Source organism: Sciurus vulgaris (assembly GCF_902686455.1).
Source record: "Sciurus vulgaris genome assembly, chromosome: 3".
In the NCBI taxonomy this organism is placed as follows: Eukaryota; Metazoa; Chordata; class Mammalia; order Rodentia; family Sciuridae; genus Sciurus; species Sciurus vulgaris.
This window is the reverse complement of record NC_136463.1, coordinates 12016405-12033318: the sequence shown is the minus strand read 5'-3', so window position 1 is coordinate 12033318 and position 16914 is coordinate 12016405. Positions and strand designations below refer to the sequence as shown.

Genomic DNA, 16914 nt, shown 5'->3' with positions numbered 1-16914 from the left:
CAGAGTAAAATATATGCCAAGAAATAAGAAGGCACCGATGGGCATAATAGCCAGGAGAGGAGGATGGTCCCATAACCCCAGAAGAGCATGTGGAGGTGAAAAGCTGGACAGCCGGGCTGCCCTCCAAGGGAGGGGTGGTGTGCAGAGACCTGAGCTTCCAGGCAGGCAGGTGAAGAGACGGGTCTGGGAACCCCTGTCCACCGTGGGTGGGAGGGAGGGTACGCCACCACTGTGGGAAGCGGTTGGATGCACCTCCAAGACAACAGAAAGATCCAACAGTCCTGCCTCTGGGCTTAGATCCCAAAGAGCTGAAATCAGGACCAGAAGAAGGGTCTGCCCACCCCCACCCCCGGGTTCACTGCGACATTGTTCACAAACCACCTAAGTGTCCGCAGACAAAGGGACAAAGACAACGTGGACAGATAGAGACACATAAGAAGAACATTCCGCCATACACACTATGCGTGAACCGCGAGGTCGTCCTAGTAGGTGAAATGAGACAGACCCAGAGGGACAAAGGCCTCCTGGTTCCACTTTATGACGTTTCTTAAACAGGCAAATTCCCAGAATGGTGGTTGCCAGGGGCTGGTGGGCGAAGGAGTGACAACTTGCTAATCAATGAATATAAAAATTTCAGTCACGACAAATAAGTTCTGGAAATCTGCTGTACAATATAATACTTGTACTTAATCATACTGTACTGTACATTTAAAATTTCTTCGAAGGGTAGTTCTCGTGCTAAGTGGCCTTACCACAATAAAATGAAATTGAAATTAAAATTTAAAAGGAGAGACTGACCCAGCTGGATTGAAGGTAAAGGTCATCCCAGGAAGCCCTGAATTGCAATCGTTCTCCCTGTGCAGCCTACTCCCGTACCTAGAAGGCTTCCACCTTTCCAGGAACATGGGACAAGGTCCCAAATCAAGGCTGAAGGGTAGCATGTACTAGTTCAGCCTTCAATGCAAAACCAGCATTTGCGTTTGAGCCATAATCTCAAGGAAATGGGCTGAGATCAGGTGCACAGTTAAGACAGTTCCCAGGCACACCGTCAGTGACTCAGCCAGCCCAGCAAGACCCAGGCAGCATCAGGTTCTCCCTGAGCAAGACTGACTGCAGGCTTCATCTGCACAGACACCTTCCTGGCTCATGGAATTGTCTGGAACAGAGGATGTTTGTTTCAGATCCGCTGGAAGTTACAGCCGTTAGCCTTCTGCAAGGTCAGAGCTTGGCACAGTCCCAAGCCATGGGTCTGCCTTGCGGGGTAGCAGCAGACAGAGAGGCAAAGAGACAGGCGGGTCTGCCGAGCAGTTGGAAGGCTGCTGCTCCTGGGGATGGACAGCGGAGACAGCAGACTGGAAGTCCATTAAATCTGAGGGCTGCAGAAGTGACCCTTCTCAGAGTTACTAGCCAACCGTGAGTCCCAGACTTTCTAACATCAAAGCCCAAGACTCCCCTTCCCCACATTAGCTGCCAGAAGAAAGGTTGTGTTCATGTTAAATATTTTTATTAGGTGAAATGACAGCATTTCGTGGAAATACCGGGCCCACGTAGAATCCCACCTTATAAGTTAGAAACCTGAGTTTCTCCAGAGAAAGTCAGATTTGATTCTTTGTCTTTGCATTAAAAACAATTGTTACAAGGAGTTCGAAAATAACCTTCAGAGGAGGAATAATGAGAGTTATTTTAAAAACACAATGAGAGGAGTCAGATTTCTTTCGGCAGGTGTGTCACCCTTAACAGAAAGAAGGAGCCGTGTGGGAGGGGGGGCCTCACATGGACCTCAGAAACATTTTGAGGGAGCTCAACCCACTAGGATTCCAATCAATTTTCCTCCGACTTTTCTGGATGCAAATTCTTCTGAGGGGTCTCTCCAATCACCTGTGCAGGAAATAGCAGGATTCTAACTTATCCGAGAGAGGCTGTTATACACTGAATTGTGTCTCCACCCACTGCCCCAGCAAGTTCATGTGGTGAAATCCTTACCCCCCCAGTACCTCAATATGACTGTTTGGGGACAAAGGGTCTCTCAATGGGTAAGTAAGGTGAAATGAGGTCCTGAGGATGGCCCTAATCCAATAAAGGTTTGGAGACACTAGCAGGAGAGATGAGGTGAAGACTCAGCAAGAAGAGAAAGCAGAACAAGGAGCAAGGCCTCCACATAAAAGAACCCTACCACACCTTGATCTCAGACTTCCAGCCTCCAGAATTGTGAGAAAATAAATTTCTATTGTTTAAGCCACCCAGCCCGGGCTGCTTTGTTATGGCAACCTGAGCTGACTAATACAGACTCTCTTCCATCCCCTCACAGAGATGACAGACTCAGCTATTTTCCATGTTGTTCAGAGAGTAAGAACCCCTTCCTTGCCTTTCGGCTCCAAACTGCTGCAAACTTTCACACCAGCCTCCTGTGTCCTGTGGGTATCCCTCTGGAGATGAGCGAGCGAGCCATGGCCATACCTACCCTCAAACATCAGTGCCCCTGTTCCCAGCCACATCACTCCCACCTCCTCAGGAGATGAAGAATCAGCCCCATCCTGTTCCCAGGCAACACATAAATGCCACATAATCAGACAACCCCTGAGCCCCGTCTGACCCTGCGTTGGGCGTGGGGGGCAGAGGGGGAGATGTCAGCCCCACAGTTCCTCTCTTAGATGCGTGACTGCAGGTGTGCCGGGGACCCTGACATCATGAAGGGATCAGAAACGATGGCTTTGACATCCCACCCACCACACCCACGCGGCTCCTCGAATTAAGAAGCCGTCACTCACTGCAGAATATCTCAAGGGCTGGAATTTTCCTTTAAGCTTCCTTAAGGAGAAGGTTCCCAGGGGAACTATGATAATCATGACTTCCCCATACCAAGATGGGGAAGTGACCTCACAACACAGGTTCTAAGAGGAGGGTGTGCTCTTTCTTTTTTTTGGGGGGGGGCAGGGTACCAGGGATTGAACTCAGGGGCACTGAGCCACACCCCCAGCCCTATTTTGTATTTTATTTAGAGACAGGGTCTCACAGAGTTGCTTAGTGCCTCACTGTTGCTGAGGCTGGCTTTGAACTCACGATCCTCCTGCCTCAGCCTCCCGAGCCACTGGGATTACAGGTGTGTACCACCGCGCCCAGCTAAGGTTTTCTCTTTCTAATAAGCCCAGCACAAGGAGTACAACCAACCAGTGGTCAGCTCACCCCAGCGTCTTGGAGACACCTGCACCATGCCCTAGCCCCTGTGTGATGATCCCAACCAAGAACAGCGATGGGCGACTTCTGCTGCTGCTTTTGTATCCCACACATCTCTTTTCTTCCCACTCAATCCTGCCTCAGTGGAACGCCTTCTCACCCCCTCCTGGACCGCAGGTTCTGCCTCTTCACTGGCACCTGTCTCCAGCCTCCCATGTGTCCCCTGGCCCAGGGGCTCTCAACCACACCCCACCAACATTTTGGGCAGGATCCCTCTTTGCAAGGGGGGTCATCCCGTGCACTCTTGGATGTTGGCATCCCTGGTCTCTACCCACTAGATGCCAATGAAATCCCCAGTTGTAATAACCCAAAATGCATCTAGACGTTGCCAAATGTGCCCAAGGGGTATCATCTCAGCTGCACTTCAGACTACCTGGGAAGCTTTCTTAAAAAGACCAGTGCTTGCAGGGTGCAGTGGCACATACCTGTAATCCCAGAGAGAGGCTGAAACAGGAGGGTCGTGAGTTCAAAATCAGATTCGGCAACTTAGTGAGGCCCTAAGCAACTGAGCAAGAATCTGTCTCAAAATAAAAAGTAATAAAAAGGGCCGGGGGTGTCACTCAGTTGTAAAGTGTCCCTGTGTTCATTCCCAGTACCAAAAAGGCCAATGCTCGAACCCTACCCCAGGCCAGGGTAATCCAAAACTCTAAGGACAGTGACCTGATATTGACATTTTCAAAGGTACATCCAGAGTTGAGCAGCCTCATACTGTCTCATCAGCATCATCCTTCTGGCATGTAAATCACCTCATCATATTCATCCCCGGTTTCCACCAGACAGCTTCTTGTTAAGCACAGAAAGCCTCAAATCCTCAGCATGCCATAAGAAGCCCTTCAGTTCTGGGCCCCTCTTACCTACCAGCCCTGCTGTCCAAACACTTCTTCTGCCCTCTCTGGGTCAACTGTCCCGAACCCTGAGCAGTCCCCCAAACCAACAGGCTATTTCACACATTTGTGTTTTGTATCTGCCTAAAATGTCACTCATCTTCCCAGCCACCCCCACCAAAAAAAAAAAAAAAGAACGAGTTTTTCCTAACTCAACTCAGTTGCAAGTCCCCTTGTGATTCCCATCCCCCAGGTGGTGCTGATTTCTACGCCTTGGTGGAGCCTCCAACAGTGTCTGCTGTGGTGCATGTAATTCTCTCCTAATTTCCGTAGACTAACCTCCTTGTTGTCCTCAACACCTAGGACATCAGTGCTCCATTATCTGCACTGAAGGAAAGAAGGACACGAGCAAGCGATCCCACTCTCTTCCCAGGTGGCGCAGCGTGCCTCCTTCTTCAGCAAAATAGCCAATATTCCTCCTTCCCAAGCAAAAAAGAAAAGAAAAAAGAAAGAAGGAGAGGGAGGGAGGGAAGGAGGAAGGAAGGAAGGAAGGAAGGAAGGAAGGAAGGAAGGAAGGAAGGAAGGAAGGAAGGAAGGAAGGAAGGAAGGCCAGAAGCCACACAGGGAAGTCAAGTCATCTAACAGAAAGCTTCTTTCTTTCTCCAAAAAAAGTCAGTCCCATGGTGAATTCCAGAAGCTGGAACCAGCTGGGATGGTGATCCAGGAATCCCAGAGGGATATGTCCCAGCACCAGAGCTAAAGCCCATGGATGCTGGAACCACAGGGTCCACTCAGCCGTGCTCATGGCCCCTGTGTGCCGTCAGCTAAGCCCCCAGCAAAGCCCCTGAGCAGGCTGGCTCTCCATCTCTGTCCCCCACGTCCTAAACCAGCCCAGGCATCACAGGTGGGCAGCGTCTGGGCTGATGGGCATGTCTCCCTGGCGTGGAACTTGAGATGAACACACAGATGCAAGGGCCTTAGGAATCGCAGAGGGAAGGGTCCTTGACTGGCTCCACTCTCCCCACTGTGAGAAGCCACCCGTCCTAGATGGCTGGAGTTGACGGAGGCACAGGACCCCTTGAGAGAACTCTCCTAGCTCAGGAAAAAGAAGACATCTCATCCACGCATCTTACTCACATCAGGGGTCTTAATTTGCAAATCTATCAAAAAGCAAACTATCTTCAAAAGTTTCCAAAGGTTTATACCCAAAGGACTTAAAATTAGCATACTACAGTAACACAGGCACATCAATGTTGATAGCAGCTCAATTCACAATGGGTAGATTGTGGAACCAACCTAGACGTCCTTCAATAGATGAAGGAATGGATAAAGAAACCGGTATGTATACACAATGGAATATTATTCAACCATAAAGAAGAATAAAATTATGGAATTTGCAGGTAAATGGATGGAGTTGGAGAATATCATGCTAAGTGAGATAAGCCAATCCCAAAAAACCAAAGGCTGAATGTTTTCTCTGTTAAGTGGATGATGATACATAACAGTGGAGGGGGCGTGAGAGAAGAATAGAGGAACTTCGGATTGTGTACAGGGAAATGAGGGGAGGGGAGGGGATGGGAAGGAAAAACAGTGAACTGAGACAGACATCATGACACTATGTACATGTATGATTATATGAATGGTGTGACTCTACATCGTGCACAACCATAGAAACGAAAAGTTGTACCCCCTTTGTGCACAATGAATCAAAATGCAGTCTGTGAAAATAAAAATAAATAAAAATTTTTTAAAACGTTTCCAAGGGCAGATTGTGATCCCCTTATCCCCCCCCCCCACCTTTCCACGCTCCCTCTCTCCCTTCTTCACACTCCATCTATTACAGAACAACACACCCTCCAGCCCACCGGTGTGCACAAGCTTCTCTGCTTTGGCACATGCTATTTCCTTTGCCTGGAACATCTTTCTCTCTGCTTGGAACTTCCTCCTGTGCATCCTTCAGTTCTCAGCTCTGTGTCCCCCAGACACATTGTACCAGGCCTTCCCACAGCTGCCACTCTGTCCCACATCATGGGAAATTTCATAGCATCCTATCACTTTGGGGACAGATGGTGGCCACGCCTGTATTTTTTCCTGGTTCCATCACTTTGTGACTGTATGACTGGCAGGTGGCTTAACTTCTCTGAGTCTCAGCTTCCTCCTCGCTAGAACAGTGATCCTCTCCACTGTCCGATGAACAGATGAGATGATGTATGTAAGTCCCCTGCCAGGAGCACAGGACCTGTGTTGAACCAGTGGGGAATGACACCTGCACCCAGGGACACAATCCTTTCCTCTAGGCTCCTCTGGAAGGCTAGCCGTCACCTCCAGAAGCTGGACAGAGTGTGACAACTGTCCTGGTGTGCCCAGGCTGGTGAATTTCTAAGAATCCCCTGGCACAGCCTCCTGAGGCCTGTCCTGAAGACTTTGTCACCTGCTTCTGCTCTAGGAGCTCTGTGATGTGACCAAGGGGCTCAGAATATGCAGCACACGGGGTTGTTGATGGCATGGGACAAAGAAAAATAAATACTGGAGGTCGGGCAGGGTCTGTAGGCACAGAGAAGGAAGTCACTCTGCTTGAGGGTCAATAGAACCCACCTTCACAGAGGAGGGGCCGAGAGTGGGGCATGAGAAGAGGAGGAGAGGGAGGCTGGCAGAGGGAGACGGGACTTGAGGAGGCCGGTACAGGAAAGGGCACGGGACAGACTCCCCGAGAGGAGAGGACATCACTGAGCAAGAGCCCCTAAGTACCTGTGGCTGTTCTCTTCCGAATCCTGTTCATCCACTCCTGGAGGAGGAAGGCAGGGGAAGGGAAACCCGGGGAGATAGGATGGAGCAGGGCGAGAGCAGAGTTACGAGTGGCCAGGCTGAGAAGGCTGGACGGAATCCTGTGAGTGTGGGAAGCCCGCTAGGGTTTTGGCTGAGAGAGGTCACTTGGTTTGGGAAAGAAAAACAGTAGTTGTATGCAGAAAGCCATGGAGGAGGGGTGCGTGGAGTGGGAATGGGGAACTGGGGTGAGAGCAGAGGCCAGGCGGGAGGAAGGCATGACAGGGAGGGAGGTGGGGGGGCTGGGGCGGAGGTAGAGGACTCTGGGGTGGGAGGGGAGGCAAGGGTAGAGAAGGGGAGGCTGGAGAGCAAAGCGCTGGGTAAAGAGAGAAGAATCTACTAGATTCTCTTCCATCCTGATGGAAAAGAATACCCAAGATTCAATAAGCAAGCCGGGTTATCTCCAGAAAATCATTCTCTGAGTCTCCAAGCCAGAGCTGTCCTGCCTGGGAGAAGGAGTCCTGGGATAAAACCTGGAAGATGGGGTGAGGCTCTCAGACACTAGGCTTGGGCAGTTGCTTTGGCTTTGAAGAACAAGCATTTGTGATATTGGTTCTTTGGTTCTTTCAGGCAGGACAACATTCTGCCACACTCAGTGGACAGAGTGTGACAAGGGTCCTGGTGTGCCCAGGATGGTCCAGGCTTTAACACCTTTAGCAAATCAAAACAGTTGGTCACTGACTACGCCAATTGGCTTAGCTCCTGGGGCTCAGGGTAGGGCCCAGCTTGTCACAAAGCATTCAGCTAATTCTACTCAACAGGATAAGCCTAAGAGGATGGTCACCACGCTGCGAAAAGTGGCTGCAGACCGGCTTCAGAAGGGCAGACAGGTGACCTGGGATCTAATCCTCTGTAGATCTCCTCCCACACTTGCTATCTCAAAAGCCCAGGACAAAATGAACCACTTCATCCCCAAACACATCACTCTCCAAGTGCTTTCCAGAATGGACACCCTGTGCCTGGTCACTTGGTCTAAGAAAGCATTTACAACAGACCGGAGCAGGTTCTGGCTCTGCTGCCAGCACAGTCGAGGGAGATTCGAGTGCCCATCTTCACACGAGGGCTCTCTGCACATTGTAAACAGATCCTACCGATCACATCATGTTCATGGTCTATGCGTACACACAAACACACTTATTTTATAATACTGCAGTTAGGATCAGAAAAACACGGCCCCAAAAAATGTTAATTTGTCATCTGGATGGCTTACAACAATATCGGCAGGCTGTCTGAAACCTTACACAGCCTCAGCTCAACTGCCTCGAGTAACAGGTTGTTTCCAGCCTCCTGTGGACCATCAGAACTGGCTGCAGATTCTCCACTACAAAGAGTTTACAGGAAACCCTAATTATTACAGTCTTTAAAAGCAACACACAAAGCAAATAAGTCATTTAATACAACCAAGCCGCGCGAACCGCCGAAAAGAAAAGCCAGCTCCTGCACAGCCTGTCCTCGGACTCTCCCCAGACTCCGACCCCGCCCACCTGCCCGGGCCCAGGTGTGGGTGACCCAGCTTACCTTTTGGAGAAATGCCATCCTCGGCCTGTACTGCTGGCCCTGGTGTCGGATCGTCATCCTGGACCCTGGATGGATCTACCACCACCACACAAATGGGAGAGAAGAGGGAAAGCCCCAAGTTCGGAAGCCAGCCTGGCCCGCCCAGCCTGGGCGTCGACCGCGATGCGCGGGGCGGGGAGCGCGCAGAGCTCTGGCTGCCGCCTGCGGCCCCTCGACTCTCCCTCGCACCCGCCGACTTGCAAAGCAGCTGGAATCCGCGCCAGCCAATCAGCGAGCGGCGCCGCGGGCTCATTAGCATGCGCTGCGAGGGCGCGCACCTGCCACCAGGGGGCGGCGTCCCGCCCTACCTGTACCCCGCGAGCCTCAGGTGAGACCTGCAAGTCAGGGACCCGACAGCTGGGGATCTGTCCCAAAGAGGGAGCCTTTTAACCTGGGCGGAGTTATGTACAAAAGTGAGAGAAAATCATCACCAATAAAGCGGAGTGGGAACACAGGCTTTCCTGCACCAGCTTTGCCCCTAAGTAGCTGGGCAGCGGTACGCGACTTCTTTAAATTTCCGAGAATCAATTTCCTAAGGTAAAAAGTAAAAAATTTTAAATGGGGTAATAATATCCAACAGAAAGATTCCCCTACTCTTAATGGAGAAGTGTGTGATGCAGTGCTTGGCCCTAAATAAATGTTTGTGCAGAAAAAAAGATCAGAGGTGGTGACTTCTTGACACCAAATAACAGAGGAATTTCTAAAAATGTTGGCTAAAATATAGAAATAAGAAGGGAGAGGAAGGCCGTAGTGGCTACTGGGCCAGTTGTCTAGCCTTGGGAAAATTATATTTTATTTCTTTGATTCTTAGTGTAGGGCTGTTTTGTTTGTTTGTTTTTAATAAACTTTTAATTTGTAGAACATTTTTAGCTTCACCACAAGATTGAGCAGAAAGGTGTAACATAGAGATTTCCCATATATCCTCTCTCCCCAGACATTCATGGTTTCCTGCATTATCAACAGTCCTACCCAGAGTGGGACACTTGTTACAATTGACAGACCTAAATTGACATAATTATCTTAGTGTTTCCATCTCTAGAAAAATGAGAGGTTGAAGCCCGTAGATAATTCAGACCCTTCAACTTTGTCATACAAAGCACTTTCTCCTATTTATACTGGCTGGGTGGACATTTAGTGTAACAATAAAATGTTAAACTTGGAAGAAAGTAGAGATCTACCTTAGGAAGGCACAGTCAGCCAATGTCCTTTTAAAGTAGGGGTTGTTATCCATATTTTTTTTCCTTTTGGGCAATATTTACCTTAATAATCTGATGAGCACTATAGACATTCTCTCAGGAAGACACACGTGCGCACACGCAATGCTGACTCAGGTTTGCAGACAATTTCAAGGGGTTTGTGGTTTGTTCCCTCTGGAGCTTTTTCGGTAACTCCTGATTCAGAGCCTCCGATGCAGAAGACCTGGACCCTGCAGGGGTCTATCTGTGTGCAGGATTAGAGATCCTGCCACCCACACCAGACCTCTGAGAAGTATGTTCATGCAGCACCTTTTGGCCTTTTGGCCTGGTGATATACAGACCACACGCAAGCCTAACCCCTGAGGTTCCTTCCATTTTCAATACGCAATCCTACAAATCCTAAACAGAGAGAAGACAAGTGACTTTCCCAATAGGAAGGATGAGAGAAAACAAATTGTTCAGGAGCAAAAAGGGGCAGAAATACAAGGAGTTTTGCTCAGTAATAGGATAGGAGGGATCTCAGAAGGCCTCTCTGACATGCCCACCTCTTTCTCTATGGTGCTCTGCGCTTCAAGAAACCACGTTTTGTGAGACCCACCCTTAGCTCATTGGACCAGGGATGCTGGGCATGTAACCCAGAGCCCAGTTCCTGGCCCATGATGTGACTCTGAGGTGGATTCAAAAAGCTTAGATGAACTTGCTAGATTATCTCCTTTACAAATGTCAATTCAAGTCAGATAGATGTAGAAACAGGGCCAGAGGAAGCTGAAGCAAGATGCAAGCTGAAGTTAGGAGGCAGCAGAAATAAAAGATGAGTAGAAGGAGCTGATTAGAAAAGGCAAGCAGCCAGGCATGAGGTCGAGGCAGGACCTCAGGGACCTCCAGTTCAAGGCCAAGTTCGGCAATTTAGTAAGGCCCTAAGCAACTTAGAGAGACTCTGTCTCAACATAAAAAGGGCTGGGGATGTAGCTCAATGGTGAAGTGCCCCTGGGTTCAATCCCTGGTACAAAAAAATAAATAAATAAAAACATAAAAAATAAATTACCAAAGAAGAAGAAAAGAAAAGAGAAGTAAACAAAGAGGCAGAGCGCAACAGAGGCACCAGGAGGCAAGGGCCCCTGGGCTTAGCTGGGGCAGAGCCTTCCCAGGGCCAAAAGTGTCTACCTATCTGAGTCTCTTCTTGCAACTAGAAGGTCCCAGTGTGTAATATAGTGTTAAAGGTTTGGGTGGTGTCCTGGCAGTGGGGTGGGGACAGAAATAATTCATACATTTAACAGCAAACATATTGTGTGCCAGGCCTTGTGCTTAGAATTTAAAACAGAATTTGACCCAGTCCTCACCAAGGAGCTCCGTGTCGTGGGGGAGAAAGAATACTTGCACAAAAATGGCATAAAACAAAATCTAATAGGGATTCAGAGGACGAAATACAGGGCTTTGTAGAAGAGGACCTGACCCAGCCTGAGTAGAGGACAAGATCAGGGAGGCTTCCTGGAGGAGAGGTCTCAAAGGAAGATGGGGAGCCAACCAGGTGAGAGGACATGTGAGGATACCCTGCAGACAACAGCAACCAGAAAAGGTGCAGAGGCCGGGATGAGACTGTCTGGAAGGTGGGGCACAGGGAGTTCCCTAGACACCAGATCACAATGGTGATCGACAGGAAGGCTATCAGAGAACTTTCTGGAGTGATAGCAATGTCCTGTGTCTTAACAGGAGCAAATTTACCTACACAGGTAAATTTAAATTTGCCCCTCAAAACTCAATTCAACTCTACTATTCAAACCAGAGCACATCTTTATGTATAAACGAGGCCTCCATAAGCATCGCCTGGCAATAAGGCAGAGAGGCACAGAGCTCACTCCAGGCCTGTGACTCAGATGAGCACACATGCCATTATCATTGTCACTGCTGTCCTTGGTGTCCTCAACATCATCAAAAAAGAGTGTGACTCAGGACCTGAAGTGGAGGAAGTGGAGTCACACTGCCCGAATAGGACACGCCGTGATCAGCGCACTTCTGGACCTTGTCCCCACAGAATAAAACCTGGTCGTGGTACAACGATGTGTCATCCACCAGAAGCAGCCAGGCCCTTTAAAACCCAGGAGCATCTCAATCAAACATCCCGACTGTCCACCGTGCCAAGTGCCGGGCTCTAAAGCTTAAGACCACCCTCCCCACCCTCGTGCCCCTCTCAGGCTAGGAGAAACCTCAGTTCATTCCCACATGAGGGAAGTATCAGACCCACTTTCAGACAGAGACTTCCGTGAAGGAGCCTCGGGAGCTGCAGATGTGTCCAGAGGGGAGCAGCTCCGAGAAGCCATTGCCGTTTCCCAAACCCACAGGGAGGCAGAGGGGGAGCCCTGGTGGAGGGACTGCCTTCCTGGAAGGGCACGGCCATGGCCAGAAAGGAAGCTGGGGAAATAGATAGCCATCGGCCTCTCATCCTGCCCTCCCATTGGTGCCTCCCTTGGTCCAGCCCTGACCTGGATCCAGAGGGCAACAAAGCCCAGGTGCCCCAGTCTTTTAGGGTCAGCCCTAGGGAGCAAGAAGTCAGGCAGCAAAGTACAAAGGATTTGGGGGACGAAGGGACACAGGGGAGGCAAATTGTGAAAAGGCAGGACATGGGGTTAAATATCTATTATGGTGTGGATGTGAGAGATGTCCTGCATTCTGTTCGTCCTGTGTCCCACTAATGCTGGGTCCCCAGGCACTTTGGCCAGCCCCATGACAGCACTGTCCACACCTCCGTGAACAGCCATCTCCCTGACTTAGACAGAAATGGTGTCAGAGTCTCCTGACTCCCTGGACACTGGACATACTGTTCCACCATTTACACTCATATAACGCTGACTTGTTTGAAGTCGTTACAAGAATACATTACATTTGAAATTTGCCGGGAGCAGCCCCACCAACTCGCAGGGTCCCGGGAAGATGGGTGGAGTCGGCCCAGAGGAACGACAGGATCCCCTGGAGCAACTTGAACAAAGTGCTGCTCAGATTTATTTTAGTTCTTCTTTTATAGGATTAAGTAAAGCAGGATTAAGCAAGATACAAGTTATGGCAAGTTATAGAGAAATTACCACAAGATTTGTCATTAACCACACTTTCCAGCAGGTGTCTATCACAGAGCGGGTACATTAAGGTCAACTTTCTATATTTACTTGAAGTTACTCGCCTGAGCATATTACAGTGAAAGGTACTTTCCTCTTTTCACCCTACTGGCCTTTATTTACCCTCCAGTGTCAGACCTATTGTCAGCATAATGACTATTTTGTTTTAAGCTAATTTTACCAAACTGCTAAGCAAAACATGCACTAATCTTTAGCTCATGTTATTATGTTTTTGATTTAACCTTAAAGGTTTATTACCTAAACAAGCTCAAGTAAAACTAAGTTAGGTTATTTACTGCTGAACGATTAGTGTGAGTGTTTGATTTTTACCCTAATGTTCTTTATGTTATTGATTTATCCTCTACCTACTATAATACATATGAGACCTAAGCCAGCATAAACTACTCATAACCAGTTATCATGCAGTGAAGGCATTTGATCTTGAGATAATATTTTTCTAATTGTTTGCATATGCTGTTTCTTTGTTCTTTAAGCCTACATTTCCAGGATGGCCCTTGATGTCCAAGCCTTTGAAGGAAGGACAAACGTTGGACATCTGTCCATTTACCATTAATATTAATTATTCGTTCACCATTTTCATTGTACACTCCTGTACAGGGAAGAGGTGGATCTGTGGGAGGTGGGTGCTTATACTTATTCGCTTGTTTCCCTCTAGGTGGCTATCACAAACGTCCCCCAATCTAGTAAGCTAAGTAGGGTGGTCCTTGTACTGTGGGGACAACAAGTCTCCTGTTCTGTTCATCAGGCTGTTTTGCTGGTCAAGCATTAACTGGGGCAGGTGTGGTCAGCATAGGAGCAAGCAATTCCTGTAACTAGTTTTCTGATGAACTCCTCACACTCCGTACCCTCAGACTTATTATGTGTGATGTTGGTACATTTCTTAAAGTATTCCTCATCCTCCTCCAAGCTCCACAGACTCATTGAGGTTAAAGTCTTATCACAACAACCCAGGGAATATGATTCGCGGTTGCACAGTTATAAGTATGATAATTACAAGAAAACACCCAATTCCTAGGAGAGGTGACGGGCAATTTCCTGGAATGGGGGCCTTGCCAAGCCCTTCAGCGTGCTTGGACCTTGTCAAGCAGCATGGCAGAAATGGTCCCCACCAGAAATTCTAATAAATAAGACATACAGAGGGGGAAAAACTCTCTCAGATGCTGAATGTTTCTTCCCAGCTCCAGTTAGAGAGGTAATGGCTCATGAATGCTTCTGGTAGGAAAGTCACAGGGTTTTATGTCCCATAAAGTGAGCATGAGGGGCCAGCTCGCTGATCAGCTAGAGCTCAATGAAACGGTGGTAGGGCTAACTACACCCACCCTTCTCTCTAGTTCCACCTTCTCCCCAAAGAAACTATTTTTAGCCCTCCAGAAGCCCACCACACCTGGTGGCTCGCAGTGCTTGATTATGTAGAGGGTAATAAAGGAATTGCACTTTCTGGAAGGTTTCCTGCCTCTTCTTCACCCAGGGGTTATTCAGAAATTATTTTAGCCTAATGGCAACTACCACAAAACCATAATCCTATAATAAAAACGCTGTCCCTGTGATCTTCCTTATCCTAAACTAAATGAACTGGATGTTCAGAGACGATAGCTTCTGGAAGCATTGCTGAAGACAAGCATAGCAACAGAGAATGAAATCAGGCCTGGCCGTCCCTCCCTGCCTCCCAGCTCAGCAGTGTGCACTTCCGTCTCTTCATGGGCCAAGTCACGTTGGAAAGGTTGAATGGCATCTGCTACTTTTCCAAAAGGGTATAATTATTTTTCATTATAGAAAATTTGGAAGTATAGAATTCTTTTTAAATAGCACTGTGGGAAAGGTATTTTTACAACTTGAAAAAGGCTTTGGATTTAAAGTGGCCCTGAGGTCAAGGGGGAGTGTGAAGGCTTCAAGATGCAAAGCGTGAGTCCTCGTCCCCACTCTGCCTCTGCAAAGGTGGGTAGCTTTTTACAATATAATTTTTTTAAGTTCAGCTTTATCAAGGTACAATTGGTGGTGGCGCAAGCAACTCAGGAGGCTGAGGCAGGAGGACCACAAGTTCAAGGACAAACCTGGGTGACTTAGCAAGACTCTGTGTAAAAACAAAGAAAATTAAAAAGGCTGGAGATGTATCTCAGTGATAGAGCACCCCTGGATTCAATCCCCAGTACCAACCACAAAAAAATGATATAACTGGTATACAATAAACAGAGTGCACCATTCTGTAAGTTTATACACCACATATAAAACAATACATTCAATCCAGATCAACATAGGGAATACATCCATTACCCCCTAAAGTGTCCTCGAGCCCTTTTTGACTCCTTCCCCTCTATTCCTACACAATCACTGGTCTGCTTTCTGTCCTATGGATTGGTTGGATGGGTGACTTTGATCAAGTCACCTCCTCTTTGATTCTCTCGTTTTTCTCTAGTAAATGGTTTTTCTCTTGATAAATGGCGAAATCCCCCTCCTGTTTTAAAACCCCGTTATTTCAATATTCCAAAAAGAATTTTAAAAATACTCAATGAGCTCTAAAGGGTAACAGAGTGAGATTTTGTGATCCCTACAAAGTGAGTACCTCTGGACTTACAGCACTCACCCCACAAGGGGGTGCCATGTCACAGATCAATGACATACCCCAACCATTTCTGCCGCAGGCATCAGAGAGGGATGGGAGTGGGGGGTGGGCAAGAGGGACCCACTTCAGGAAAAGAGACCCCAGGAAAATTTGCTACTTGGTGCACCCCATTTGTATCCATCTTACTAAAACCCCCTTCTGCCTAACGCACCCACCCTGCAAATCGTACTTAAACAGGAGGCACAGCAGCTGAGCACTCTCTTGACACTGACCCCCAGAGCTTCCTGGGGCTGGCCTTCCTTGGTGAACCGCAGATGTTCCTCCCTGTCCTGGGAGGGGCCTGCTCGGGCACCATGGCTGAAACCCCAGGCCCACCTGCCGCCGCCATCTTTGTAAGGAGCCAAGAACAGCAGGGAACCAATGTCATACCTCTGGCTTTCCAAAGCAAGGGATTTTCCAAAGTTTCTGCCCCTTCTGACTTTTTCCCTTGGTTTTTCCAAGAATGGAAATGTCTGGCCAGGGACAGGAAAATGACATACAAGAGATGCAAAGAGAATAAAAACATTAACCCCAGCCGGGCGCAGTGGCGCACGCCTGAAATCCCAGCAGCTCAGGAGGCGGAGGCAGGGGGATCGTGAGTTCAGAGCCAGCCTCAGCGACAGTGGGGCGCTAAGCCACTCAGCGAGACCCTGTCTCTAAGTAAAATACAAAATAGGGCTGGGGATGTGGCTCAGTGGTGGAGTGCCCCTGAGTTCAATCCCCGGCACACCCCGCCCCCCCACCGCCTCTCTTAGGAGCGGAAGGACTGGGGGCCCTGCTAACGGGTATGGGGCTGCTTCTTGAAAACGTTCTGGAATTAGATGTGATGACAGCTGCATAACCCTCGGAATAGACCCGAACCACTGAACTGGGCACTTTAAAGGGGTGAGTTTCACGGTATGTGAATTTTATCTCAGTTTTCCAAAAGTACGATCCCAGAGAACTCATTTTCCTGGAGGCCTGCTGCGCCGCCCCTCCCTTGCTCAGACATCTTCCGTGCCTCCCTCCTGCCTCCTGCATGGAGCTCTTTCTCTCCGGTCTGGCCCAGTCTGATTTTCTAGGCACAGGGTCACCACACCTCAACAAGAAGACTCCTGGTTTCTAGCAAGGCTTGGTATTTGCTTGTTGCTAGCAGGAGTGGATTTCCCCACCTGCAGTTCTTTTCTCTTGCTAGTGTTCTGTTGAAAATTCCCTCCTCCATATTTTCGACAAACAAAACCCCATCTCTGCCTCCCCTGCTTCAAACCCTTGGCCAAGTGGCGCCATCCCAGGAGAACCTCCCTTCCCAGGCAGGAGCTGTCTCCCACCCTCGACTTCCAGCTGTGGAACTCTGTCACCTGTCTCAGCCCCGCCTAGTCAGTGAGCTTCATCCAGGGCGGGGGAAGCCAGGGACTTCTAAGCAGTTATTTCTGGGGTTCCTTCCACATTTTGTTTGGAGCAAGAAGTGGATGTGATTTGTGACATTGCAGATTTCTGCGGTGTAGCTACTTCTAGCAGTGGGACACCGCTGACCACAGTTGCTGTAGTGGAGTTGAGAACAGGTGCACCCAATC

At 48.8% G+C, this 16914-nt stretch overlaps 1 protein-coding gene across 2 annotated transcripts in view; it reads right to left on the bottom strand.

The window, feature by feature from the left end:
- Window positions 1-8471, bottom strand: part of RGS9 (regulator of G protein signaling 9) — a 69204-nt gene extending 60733 nt beyond the window's left edge. For both annotated transcript variants that reach the window (XM_079131979.1, XM_079131978.1), the window contains exon 1: window positions 8400-8471. In XM_079131979.1, coding sequence (XP_078988105.1) covers window positions 8400-8456 — 57 coding nt within the window. In that variant the 5' untranslated portion in view covers window positions 8457-8471. The remainder of the gene's footprint in view (window positions 1-8399) is intronic.
- Between the last annotated feature and the right edge of the window lie 8443 nt (window positions 8472-16914).